The sequence below is a fragment of the Zalophus californianus genome, chromosome 5 (genome assembly GCF_009762305.2).
Source record: "Zalophus californianus isolate mZalCal1 chromosome 5, mZalCal1.pri.v2, whole genome shotgun sequence".
NCBI classification, from domain to species: Eukaryota; Metazoa; Chordata; class Mammalia; order Carnivora; family Otariidae; genus Zalophus; species Zalophus californianus.
In genome coordinates, this window is record NC_045599.1 from 114,051,846 (window position 1) to 114,065,272 (window position 13,427).

At 39.3% G+C, this 13,427-nt stretch overlaps 1 protein-coding gene across 1 annotated transcript; it reads right to left on the reverse strand.

The window, feature by feature from the left end:
• Positions 1-3,242: 3,242 nt before the first annotated feature.
• GZMK (granzyme K) lies at positions 3,243-12,810 on the reverse strand. The gene is made up of 5 exons (XM_027606466.2): positions 12,642-12,810; positions 12,138-12,285; positions 6,101-6,251; positions 5,056-5,325; positions 3,243-3,626 (listed from the first exon to the last, which is right to left on the reverse strand). Exons 1-5 carry the CDS (start codon positions 12,703-12,705, stop codon positions 3,453-3,455), a joined length of 807 nt encoding a protein of 268 aa, XP_027462267.1. The 5' UTR covers positions 12,706-12,810; the 3' UTR covers positions 3,243-3,452.
• Positions 12,811-13,427: the final 617 nt, after the last annotated feature.

Genomic DNA, 13,427 nt, shown 5'->3' on the forward strand with positions numbered 1-13,427 from the left:
TTAACATTAGTAAACAGGAAGTCAATGTGTGAAACCTTAAAAGCCAGGCTGAATCAATCCAGATACAAGGAAATCACCTGTTCAGCCAACATGTACTTGATACTCAAATATCTCTTAAGACAATATATGAGTAGCTGTGCAGGGATGCCTCGGTAATCTTGTGAAATTGTAAGCTTTGGAGAGATCTGGGTGCATCGCCCTTAGACAGATGGAGCAGTCTCTTTCTCCATCACGTGTGTGCCCCATCATAAACCAAGAGCTTAGTCAAAGAGGAAGAGGGTCTCTGACAGACTGAGAGCAGTTCTTGCCTTTATTGAGATACCTTTCTGAAGCAATCCAGTGGGAAACACTGCTTTTCCTATCATCTCAGGATCAGTGGAGATTTATTATGTGCAAAAACTATGAGGGTCAGACAGTAGGACTGATTCTGCTACCTGGTTCTAGACTGGTTTAGTCACCCACCTGAATTTATATTGATTTATTTCATGCATGATATTGGTCCTATTTCTAGGGCTGTCACTTTCTATTAAAGCTGGTTGGACATAAAATAAAGCAGGAAGCTTTTTTCAGTGTCTGGGGGGAAGGCAAATAATCTCTGCGCACATCACAAAGAAAGGAAAAAGTGGGATAATTTAGTCCCCTAAAGTTTTTGAGCAGTTTTCACAATCGAGATACTTACCTCATTTTTACACTCAGCTTTTCTTCGAGGTCATAGATGGAATCAAATACTGTCTCCAAGACAGACTTCCCTGAACTAAGATACCATATTCATTTAGGTTATGTTGGGAAGATTTTGATATGTTTAATAAAATATTGCTTCCCTAGGAGGATGAGGGATACTTTTCAGTTGTGGGCTCCATCATCAGCTACTTGTCAAAATAAACTGTTTATCTTCCAATTTAAGAGTCACCAGGTCCACCATAGCTGTTGACAGAAGCTTCCTCTCTGGCAATCTTATCTGGTTTGACCATTGGATGGGAACAGTATGGAGTCTAAAATCAAGACAAGTCTCAGGTTTTAGCGAAACTTTTCAGGATACTCCCCAACTGCAATCAGAAGGAATCTCAGCCATCCTTTTGCTAGACTAAAGAGACTTGCAACTATACATTCCATTGGATTTGGAATTTAGATGAAATATATAATACTTTTTTAACAGTGAGTTCAGAGTCTCTGCAATTTCCCCTTTCTTTTCTTAGGAAATATAGTCTGGGATTTCTCGGTCAATATCAGTATATTTTTAATGAATCAAAATGATACAAAATGGAATACTGAAAGAACCTTTTTTTAACTACTTTTTTTTTTCACTACTTACTTTCAAAGCAGTTCTATAATTTTAATTAGGTTCCTTTTAAACCCAGTGCTTCCACTTGTCAAAGTATCTCTAGTAGAGTAGTCCTGGTGAGTGGTTCCTGAGAACGATGACAACAAACAAATAAAAGCAACCCTTTTTATATGAATGTAAGAAACCCGATGGTGGCACCTAGAAATGAGCACTATGCATCCTCTGAAACCCAAATGTAATATAGAGACTGAGAATAACCTTTTGGTTTCTGACTGTTGAAGGAGAAGCCTGAATGACTCCCCCATCCTCCGCCTCCAGATTAGAAATTGTCAGGTTCTCATTACAGGGTGGCTACAGTCAAGGACAGTGAGACCCTCTGGGACACGGACTGAATTGCACTCTGGTCTGCAGTCCTCAGTTCACACTGAAGGGCTTATAAAAGAACAATTGTTCTTTCTTGTAAGATGTTTTCAAGGATGTTCACTATTAGCGGCTTTCAGATTTGCCCATTTATAGGAATCAGTTGAATTGTTTGTAAACCGTGCAGACTTCCAGGCCCACCTCAAGCCCATTCAGTCTGAATGTCTGAGCAAGGAGTCAGGGCAACGTGTGTTACCGAAGGATCTTCTCAAGTGATCTGATACAGTCGGTAGGGATGTGGGAGCCCTGGAACAGCATCCTTTGACACAGAACCCCCCAAAAAAGTCATCTTCAGGCCCTATGTCAGCACCAGTGGTCCTATGTCTGGGCAGATAAGTTGATTTTTATTTCCTGGATACTGAAATTCATATAACTGATTGTGTTGCTCTTTTTGTATTGATTCCTGTGGAGCACACGAGGCAAACACGACTCCTTTTAGCAACAGTATGGGAAGAAAAAGGTGGCCCTTTGGGTAGTAACACTCCTGTCTTCATCTTCTTCAAAGGTCTCCTTTCCCCCCTTGCTTCAGTTTCTTCACCAAATTATTTATTTATTTATTTATGATTTAACTTTTTTTTTTTTTTTTTACCTTTTTACCCCCTTCACCCATTTCTCCCATCTGCCAACTGGCCACCTCTGGTAGTCACCAATCCGTTCTCTGTAGATGATACCACATATAAGAGAGACCATAGGATATTTGTCTTTGTCTGACTTATTTCACTCAGCCTAATGCCCTTGAGGCCCATCCATGCTGTCACAAATGGCAAGATTTCATCCTTTTTTATGACTGAATATTATATATGTAATATATTACATATAATTATATATTATATACATACACATTATAAACATACATATATATGTATAATATATATTATATATATTACTGAATATTATATATACGTGTGTGTGTGTGTGTGTGTATATATATATATATATATCTCACAGTTTGTATATATATATATATATATATCTCACAGTTTCTTTATTCTTCCACTGATGAACACTTAACTTGCTTCCACATCTTGGCCATTGTAAGTGATGCTGCAGTGAACATGGGGGGGTACAGATAATTTCTCAAGTTAGTACATTCGTTTTCTTCAGATAGATACCTGGCAGTGGAATTTCTGGATCATATAACATTTTCTATTTTTAATTTTTTGAGGAAAAATTATTTTTAACTTCATATTTAGTTTTATGGCACATATTTTTGTACATTGCCTTAAATCCTGTGTGGAACGAAGTGTGACAGAAATCAGTAATAAGTACTACCCTAAATATTTGTATTAGCCTTGATGATTCTTTTTTCACTTGAATTGGGGTGTTTGAATTTACTGTTTCTTATTTTAAAAGCACAGTTTAGGGTAAAAACACAGCAGAAATCACAGCATAAACCTGGTTGAAGGTGGTGCCTGGTTGAAGGTGGTGCCTGGCTGAAGGCTTGTTTTTCTTTTTTTTTGCCCTTTGGGGGAGTGTGAATAGAGTGGGGAGTATATCATTTGCTTTTTTCTCATTTGAGTAAAAGAAAAGGACATAGTCTTCTAAGTTTTATTCAGAATGAAATCAGCATAGTAAAAACACAGCAGTTACAGACGTGAAAGAGAACTTGATTCCTTGACAAAATCAGTCCTACGGGGGCAGGAGTGGACCCTAGCTGTGCTCCACTTTACATCCAACTACATATAAAGACAAAGGTGGCCTCTAGGACATCTCATGAAAATAAAACAAGCAACTGGTAGACCCAAGAAAATCATTTGTGGTCATAGTTTGCCTGAGATGGAGCAAGCTTGCTTTTAATCCAAGCCTGGTATTTCTGGGTTATTAGGGTGTAGATTCCAGGCTTCTTGGCATCACCACATCTATGACCTGCAGAGACTAAGGCATAGAAGGCACCTTTGCAAACCAAGGGGCCACCTGAGTCACCCTAGAAAAAAGAAAATAGACAGATACTTGGTGAGAAACTATAGAACTTTTTCTACCATTAATTATCTGTTACTCAAAGGATTATTAGGTGGGTCCTTGGTTTCTCTGTGTCCTGAAGGGTTCCTGATATAGCCCCTTACTCAGTGTGGGTTGTCTCTCTCTCTGCCCAGGGCAATGATTCTGTCCATCTGTCTGTCTCTGTCTGTGTCCCTATCTCTGTCTGGGACGATGTTTCTGTCCATCTGTCTGTCTGTCTGTCTCTCTCTCTGTCCATATCCCTGTCTCTGTCTAGGACTACTAATATATACAACCTTTGATAATCAGTGACTATTGAACTTTATTCATTAAGGAATGAGTAAAGTTTAAAGGAATCCACTGAAATGAAAGAGATGTTTAAATTATGGATTTCACCTTGGTGCCCACGGATCTGAAATCAAATTGCTACTGAGATGGGCAGAGAGGAGAAATGTATCGTACTAAATACATTGGTGGCAGGGACTCTGTCTTTTTTTTTTCTTCCCGTTTTTGCATTCTCCTGTAATTGAATATAATGCTCGGCACAAATACAACACTTTGTAAGTACTTGCTCCGTGAACGGATTCTTGAGGACTCAGACCTAAACATGTAACTACAATTCTGTCAAGGAAAGTGACAGCGTGACAAGAGGGGCTTTCAAATCTGAAGATTTGCCTCTGCTGCCACTCCCATGGGGAACTGTAGCACTTTGTGCTCTGGTTGCCATGGAAAGAGAGGCTGAGGGGGATGACAATCTTGGGGCACGGCAGATACATGGTGATCTTTGAAAGCATCATGTCCTCCCCTCAACAAGGCTTAATACAGTACGATGTCAATAGTGCATTCTAATTTCTTAAAAATTAGTAATCCATCTGTGCTACGTGTCACCTGCAAACATGAACAACTATGTTTTTTTTACTGCCTCAGGAAACAAGAGATTCTGAAAAGTATGACTCCTTTCCTTTCATTCAATCTGTCAGCATTATTTAAGAAACACATACTATATATTTGAGCTTCTTGCATCTGGGCTTTCCAACACCTCTCTATTGATTGCCTACAATGGTGGGTTTTGTGGGGGGGAGAGGAAGTTATATTTTACACCACTAGTGAACTCAGAGTTGGTAGGCTTTCTAAGGATGGTAAGATCCCTTTGAAAAAGCCTGTAAAAGTTATCAGATGCAGTCTATCATCCTGATTCACAGACATTTAAGGAGTGCTTATGTGTTGGGGAAGTTCTTATGACTCATTCACATTGGTAGATGAGAAAGAATAGGGAACTCAGTGCAGGAATGGAGAGGAACTCTCTGGAGTTGTGATTTTCTGTTCTCCATACCTCTCCTCTGTGCTAGGTTTACATGGAGGCTCGACTGCATGCGCAGCGTTCTGAGATGACTATTTGATGGATGGGCTCTTACCTGGCAGGAATCCTTCTGGCCCCTGGTGTCTCCTGCGCATATCATGTCTTCAGTTATAATAGGGTTGTGGTTATAATAACTTGGGCTGTTGCAAAGTTTTCGATTTATGATCGTAACAGTGACTTCATGCAGGGTATCAGAGATCCTTAAAAATTGTGGGTCGGTGGCTCCCCAGCCAGTAACCTGGCATTTTGTTCCAGCTCTGATATCATTTTTGGAGCTTGGGTGGAGCAGCTGGACATGTTTGTCAAGTGTTGCAGCCGTGTGAAGCTGACAGATTGAAAAGAACATAAATTATCATTTGTCCCCAGTAGTATTCTGCTATTAGTCTGAGCAATGTATGTGTGGTCCCTCTGGTCTAGGAAGGCATCCCTCTTCTTGAATCTACTTTGGTGGTAGCCTGCAGCTGTATTTGTGGTTGTTACTTTTCTGAAATGCTCTCCAATCCCTGTAGAGCTCAATGATGCTTGGGGAGGGAGCTTAGACAGAGCAGGAATTTTGCCCAGTCTTAAGCAAACTGGCCTTTGCTCTGCATTGGATGGTTTTCTGTGGAATAACATCCATAGGTCATGACTTTGAGGGCTGGGCTGTTTCCTGCTGGATAAGACCCTTGAGTATGGTCTAGACTAAGTCTGGACTAGACTAAGTATGGTCTAGACTAAGTTATAACTCACTTATGTGTCCCTGAATTCACTTGGTTGGCTCAGTTGTATAAAGGACTTGCAATTTTCATTTGCTAATGATAAAAGCATTTGGGGAAAAAAACTTTCAGTGGGGATCTTTGGGCTTGTTGGGATGTTCCCCTCCCACATATGTGAGCATCAGGGTTGCTTTTCTTTGTTTAAACACAGACCTGATGCATTTGTAATAAATTCTTGTTTCTTTCAAGGCAGTGTATGAAGTAAAAGGGGCCCTTATAGAACATGTCACGTTTACCTCAAACATGGGGACAGTGCTAACAAAATCCTTTTCTGTAGATGATATAACAGCTGAACTATGGTGTACAAGAATGCTGAAGAAATTGAAGGAAGGCAACACTACATACCTTAATCAGCATAATATCATTTGATTTACGATATGATGTATGTCTTGAGAATGGTATGAATTTTTCAATCTCAAACATTTGTTTGGAGGTCTCTTTCTTTGAGAGAGAGTGTGCTCCTAAAATCACCTTGAAAAACTGGACTTTTTTATGCCTAAAAAAAGCAAAGAGAATAGAAGGAAGAGAATGAGTCCCAAATACCCCAGTGGGAAGTAGAAATGGTGGAGAACATACAGGAACAAAGGCCATCTCTAAAGTAACCTGTTTGGATTAGGTGGAGTGACAGAGGTCTTAGTGGACCCAAGCATGAAAGGATGATATAAAGGGCCAAAAGACCTGCTCTCAGACCCACCCCACTTCAATTCCCTAGTATTTCAAAAGAATATCAGAACTTATACCCTACTGTGGGGAAAAGGAATGAAATTCTAATTGAAATCGAGTTTACAACAAAATTATGTTAATTTATGTAAAAAGAAATTTTATTTCTCGAGTTGTGGGTTGAGATTTATACCCATCATTGTTAATTTCTTTAATTAAGGTACAATATACATAACAAAATTTATAATGTAAACCATTTTTAAATGTACAGTTCTGTGGCATTAAATACATTTACATTGTTGTTCTTTAATCACTACCATCAATCTCCAAAATTCTTACATCTTCCCAACATTAAGTGTTTTAATAACTAAAAGTAAAGACTCAACTCTGCATTTACTAATCTGGTATATCTAGACCTCAGCTCAGTGCAATATGGAGAATAAGATCCATTACATGGCTGTCAGATAAGCTATGTTCTGTCCTGTCAATTAGATAATTTGGACAAGAAAGGAAAACTTGCCTCAATGTGAAAAATCACTGCTAATTTGAAATAAAGACACTGTAGGGTTAGTAGCCATTGATAAATCCATTGTGGAGATTTAGAGGATAGAAACAGGTGAGTCAGATAAAAAACAACAGTTGTTTTGCTTTGTTTTGTCTTATCCCTGGTCATATACAACTCCAGTACCAGTGTTTTGATAGTGCGACAATTGATTTGAATTACTGCATGTCAACCAAATTACATTTACATCTAGTTATGGAAATAGAAATGTTTTCTTTTTTTTGAGATCTTGACAACACCTTGGGGCATTCAGCATTCTATAAAAAAAAAAATCCTATTTTAATGTGTGCCTTTAGAAAGCTGCTTCAAATCCTTTAGGGAACAAGGAAGATTCTAGAAAGACTTAACACTTGTTTACATGTAACTATTTCGTTGTCACTTGAAAGAGGGATTAAGACAGATTATAATAAAAACATCCACACCCACATAAATCAGACGGGGAAAGACAAGTACGGTAAGATTTTGCTTATGTGTGGAATCTAAAAAACAAAACAAATGAACAAACAAACAAACAGAAACAGAAACGATTCACAGACACATAGAACAAAGTGGTTGTTACCAAAGGGGGGTGGTGGGCAGATGGGCAAAATAGGTGAAGGGAATTGAGAGGTACAAACTTTCGGTCATAAAATAACTCAGGGGGATGAAAACTACAGCACAGGAAATATAGTCAATAATATTGCAATAACTTTCGTTAACAGATGGTAACTATGCTTATCATGCTGAGCATCCCCTTATGTGCATAATTGCCAAATCACTATGTTGTACGTCTGAAATTCATATAATATTGTATGTCAACTATACTTTAATTAAAAATAAAAACACACACATACTCCCACATATGGATTCATAAAGATTAATAAGAATTAAAAGGCACAGAAACATACAGAAAAAGGAAGAATGTGTTGTTTCAGGTTCGAAGAAGGAGCTCAGGACTACAGTGGGGTGGGTTTGCCTATGGCAGGACTGTGACTGCCAAGAATGACCACTCTTTGGTTTCTACCAAGAGTTTATTTTGGTTTATTTTGGGAATTTCAGCTCTATTTGTTGAAAAGTTTGCCTATTGCAAAATCAGGATGGGGATGAAATTTCTCAAAGGATGTGGATCAGATTTCCTAGGATTGATTCAAACTCAAATTCAACATACTCATTAAACCCAAACTGTGGAGGGGTGGGGGGGAGGGTGGAGAATGACACCAAATCCCCACGACTACTGCTTTAACAGAAAAGATGGAAACATGCATTAAAAACACAAGGAAGGCTGTGGGGTACAAATGCGGGTGTGGAAGATGAATTTTGATTAGGGGATGTTTGCTGAGAAAATTTCTGGTTTTCCTCATCTTTTACCAACGTCCTTGATTAGTTAATGCCTTTGAAATATTTTGGTTATTTTTGTCTCCCCTGGGACATGTTAATACCCAGTACAACGCAAGCAGACTGTGCATGCTTTCTGACTTTCTGTTTCCGGATACACTCCAGCTGGAATCTGAAAGGTCATTTTTTCTGCCCACAGGATACCTGGAGTTACCTGAGTTCTAGGATGCCACCTCCTTAGCTAAACCCAGGTCTGAATTCACACAGATATGTAATAATACCAGTGTTTTTCATTTGTTTATTGTAGGGTTTCTCCGCAGGTGGTCTTTGCTTCAGAATCCTCTGGAGATGTGTGTGTAAAATGCAGCTTTCTGAGTCCCACCCTGGACCTACCTGGAACAGAATTACATGCAGAGCAGGAACCAGAGTGTTGCTCACAGTAATCCTTTTCTGTCTACTGAAACATCATTTCCATTGGGCTTAAAAAGAACCCTTTCTCAGTGTTGTTCAAGCTGATGTGCTGTATAGTCTTCATTGGCGGAAGGGTTCTTTGGCCAAAGGTGACACACATAAGTAGGGAAATCGGGACTCAAATGCAGCTTTTGTGATTCCAAGTCCAGGGCTCCTTTCCATGACACTCTGGAAGCCCCATGTCAAGCCCCTTCAAGCCCCTTATTTCCTCTGCCAGTTTGCCTTGGCACTGAGCCCTGTTGCTACTTAGATCCACTCCTCCAGGGCTGACAAAGACTGGGTCCTGACTCCCTGGAGGTCTCTTCAATCTAAGACACCAGGGAATTAGCTGGCTGTTGGAGAGGGGATATTACAGTCCCATCCTCAGCACTCCTGGATCATCAGACTTGTGCCTCAGTGACTACCATGGAAGGTACAGAAAATAACCTGATGACATGATATAACAGTTATTATGTCATTGTGCTGTACCAGGTTTTGTGCTAAGCATTTTATATATTGTCCCTCATTTACACCTCACAACAGTCCTGTGAGGGAGCTATTAGGATTATCCCCGCTTTGCAGATGAGAAGATTGAGGCTCAGGTAAATGAACAAACTTGAGAAAGTCCCACAGATATTAAGGGAAGGCTCCAGGATGCAAATGCAGGCGGGACTGAAACTCAACTGGTTTGAGCCCCCGGGGCCTGAATCTACACCATTCTACTCTGGATGCTCTGGGACGGTCTGAGATGGGGGGGGAGGCCAAGTAGAAGGGGCTGTGGGGGGGGTCATCTAATTACAGCCCAGGCAGGTGAGAGGAGGGGGTGCTCAGTGAGGGGGGAGATTCAGAAAAACAGTAGAAAAGAGTTGGTGAGAGTTTTGCTTCTGATAAATTGAAATGCTGTAAATAAGATTAGACAAGAAGCTTTTTTACTGGTTTCCTTTTCTAGTTGGCAAGGCAACTAATAGAGGGGCCAAGAGGCACAGTAAGGAACTGCGTGGATGGGGAGTGAGAAGGGGGCACCCCAGATCTGGCCTCCTTCACCATTTTGCTGAGAGCAGAGCCTCGAGTTAGTAAGTATTCCCCCAGGATACTTGAGAGTACATTTGTGGGAAGCCACCATTAAACTATTTCATAAATATTTTGGATTTCATAAAGCTTAATATTTTTCTAAGCACCAATCCGCCTACATTTTTACACCCAACTGTCCTGGAGAGGAAATTTGATCCACATATTCTGGAGTTCTTTAAACTCTGGCCATTTAAAATGGTATTTAGCAAGAGTTGTTTTTTTCTTTTTTTAATTCCAAGATCTCTTTTCCCCAATTTGTCAGTTTGAGGACCCACTCCTATCAAGTTAAGTTCACTTGACAAAATTTTAAATTCAAATTAATAGTATTATTTACTTTCGGAAAGCACTATATGGCTTGTGAAGGACTTCACACACTGTGTTTTTGGCTTGGAAAAAAAAAAAAAGAAAGAAAGTCTTCCAATTTATTTCCTTCTTTCTCTCCAGACTTTCTTGAGCATTTATAAGTCAAGGCCTGTGTCTGGGGAGGTTAGAATCCACTTGAATGTGTGCCATAAGGATAGTTGAAGATGTGCATATCCTGAATTGAATGAACATTTCTTGATGGTCACCCTCTGCCTCGCTGGTCCTCAGGAGACAAGTGTTCTGAACAGGACAGAAGTGATAGGGATGCAAGGGTGGTTTCTACGACAGCAGAAACCCCATATGAATGAAGGAGTCGTAGTAAACTGGAGATTAATAGCTTGCTATTTAGAAGTAAAACAGAAGTTCTCACTTTCTGCGGGCTTCAAAATTTCTAAATTTGTGTCTAGTCTTATTAAAATGTGGGCAATCAACATGGAGAGGTAAGTCAATTCAGTTGTTCCATAGCCTGGCTAGCAAACCATTATAGCCAAGAGATTCTTAAGTGAAGTGCTATAATGTTTGTAAGGAAAGAAAACCCCATCTCTCCTTGGCTTATTCAGGCAAGAGAGAGAAGAAAGAAACATAGAGACAAAAACAACAAAAACCAAACAAAAACCGAATCCCCCCAAACCAACAAGCAAACAAAGCAACAACAAACACCAAATTGGCTTTCTAGGCTTTTCCTTTTGCAAAGGTTGCAGCAACCCAAGAAGAGCTTGGGACCTTTTTAGCTGAAGTAAGAGAATCACAGACTGAAATGTACTTTGAGAAAAGCTTTTGTTCTAAGTATGCCAGAAAAAATAGCTCTTTTTTCCTTATAGAAATCATCTATAACTTTTTTTTTTCTCTTCTTCTGCTGGGAAGTTTGTTGCCCCTTTATGGCTGTGATTTCCAAACTGTGAGTCTCAGGCCTCTGGGGTGGGAGGCAGGGCAGAGAAGTTAACATAAGGGGTCTAAAAAACCATTAACAAAGCAGGTTTCTCGTACATATAACAATAATGGCTGCAACTTATTTGTGCTTACTATATGTGCTAAGCATACTAAAATGTTTAAATAGGTACTATTTAATCCTCCAAACCCCATGAAACAGGTACTACTATTATTATTCCCCTTTTGTAAAATGGGAAAGCGGAGATACAAACACAGGCTGTCTAACAAGGTCAGGAAGGCCGCTGCCCCAATTACTACAGTTGTTGCCTCCCCTGGCCTTCCACAGAGGACTTGGATCTGTCCCGTGGCCTGCCTGGGAAAGGTGGCCCAGTTCTCCCTGAAAAGGAAAACTCAGGGCGGAAAACTTGGGTGGGCAAGAGGGAAGTCAACTCCACCAGTTGGTCAGTGATCACAGAAGCTAAGGGTAGATGAAAGTCTTGCCATTTACTACAGCATGAACGGACTTAGAGGATAGTATGCTAGGAGAAATAAGCCAGAGAAAGGCAAATACCATATGATTTCACTTACATGTGAAATCAAAAAAATAACAAACAAGCAAACAAACAGTAACAACAAAAAAGAGAGAAACAGACTCACAAATACAGAGAACAAACTGGTAGTTGCCAGAGGGGAGGGGTGGAGGGATAGGCAAAATGGATGAACGAGTAAGAGGTACAAACTTCCCAGTTTTAAAATAAATAAGTCACAGGGATGAAACTACAGCGGAGGGAATATAGTCAATAATATAATACTTTAGTCGTGGTGAGCCTATCATAATGTACATAATTGTTGAATCACTGTTGTACCCCTGAAACTAATATTTATTATATGTCAACTCTATTTCAATTAAAAGAATATACATATATATGATTGAACTGTTATTCATACCCCTTGATATTACATCTGTATTCTTCAAACATTACAGTGCTCATTAAACTTAGAATGTTAAAAAACAAACTTCTCTCCTGGGAGAGGCAAGCTTCTCTTCTAGCCGGTGGAGGTAGAATGCACAAGGTCAGAGCAGGTACTCACCAGGAGCGGCAGTGGGCCGCGGACAGCACCCACTGTGGGTGGATCAGCACGCCTCCACAGAGGTGGTGGCCGCGGTACTGGATGGAGGCCATGAATGGCCGGGAATGTGGCGACACTTCTCGCCCTCCAATAATCTCCATGCCGAAACCTACAGAAGAAAACCCAAAGATTTAATATGAAAGATCCAAGCAGATTATTTCATGTAATTCTTCTTCCAATAGTCATTATATCATTTCCAAGATAAAAAAAACAACCACCCTACAATCTCCTAATGGCTATAATAATTTTACCGATAAACACATGTACACTTAATAATATATAATATTATATATCATATATAATATATAATTAAATAATAATATAAAATAGTATAATAAATTTAATAATTGATAATACAGGTTCAAGGGATAGACATGGTTGGGAAAATTTTTCATTTCTAAATAACAACACAATCACTAGAAGTTCATTTGATGCATAAATGTGGTGGGTCTAGGAGATACTCACATTCTGGAGTCATAAAAGCCCCAGCTGTTAGGAAAAATAGAGGAAAAGAAGAAAACTTCACCATTTTAATGGCTTTGATTGAAGAAGGCTAGATGAAATATTCTGATGGCATTAGTGAAGGAAGAAGATTCTGAAGACTGAGCTTTGACCTTGAAAGTTTTATCTTTCTCACCACAAGTGTTTCAGACAGCAGTGGTGGAACTCGAATCTTGGTTTTTCACACCTGCGTTTGAAAGTGTTTATCAGTTGGAGGCGATCAGATCTATACTTTTCGCACTTTTTTGTTTTATACGCAATAAAGAACTCATTTCAGGAGTGAACCCTCTTCAACATCTGTATGAGTACTCATGTTATAAATGGTGAAAGAATAAAAAATATCCAAGTCATAAGAACTTAATGAAGTTGCAGACAGGATCCAAAGATGTTCATTGCTCTATAGCAATACTTTTTATTTTTCCTAGCAGAAAGTCGTGCCTATCATATTTAGTTTCTCTCTATTTTTCATTTGGACATAGATTTATTATGTGGAGAGACATGGAACCTTGCACAGATCGTGGTTGCATTGCAGTAGGCTTAGCTAAAGCCCGAATATCATCCAGAAAAACCCATATGTTTTGTAGCAAACTTATTCCTAGTCATGCCATTTACTCTAAATTTGACCAAATTTGGGTTAATTTTAGTTACATTTTTGGGAAATTTCATAATGTATTAGAAAGGAACATTGGTAACACATTTTTAATTCTGAGTCTCTCCTTTATTCATTTTTAATTGAAAATAATCATGTGA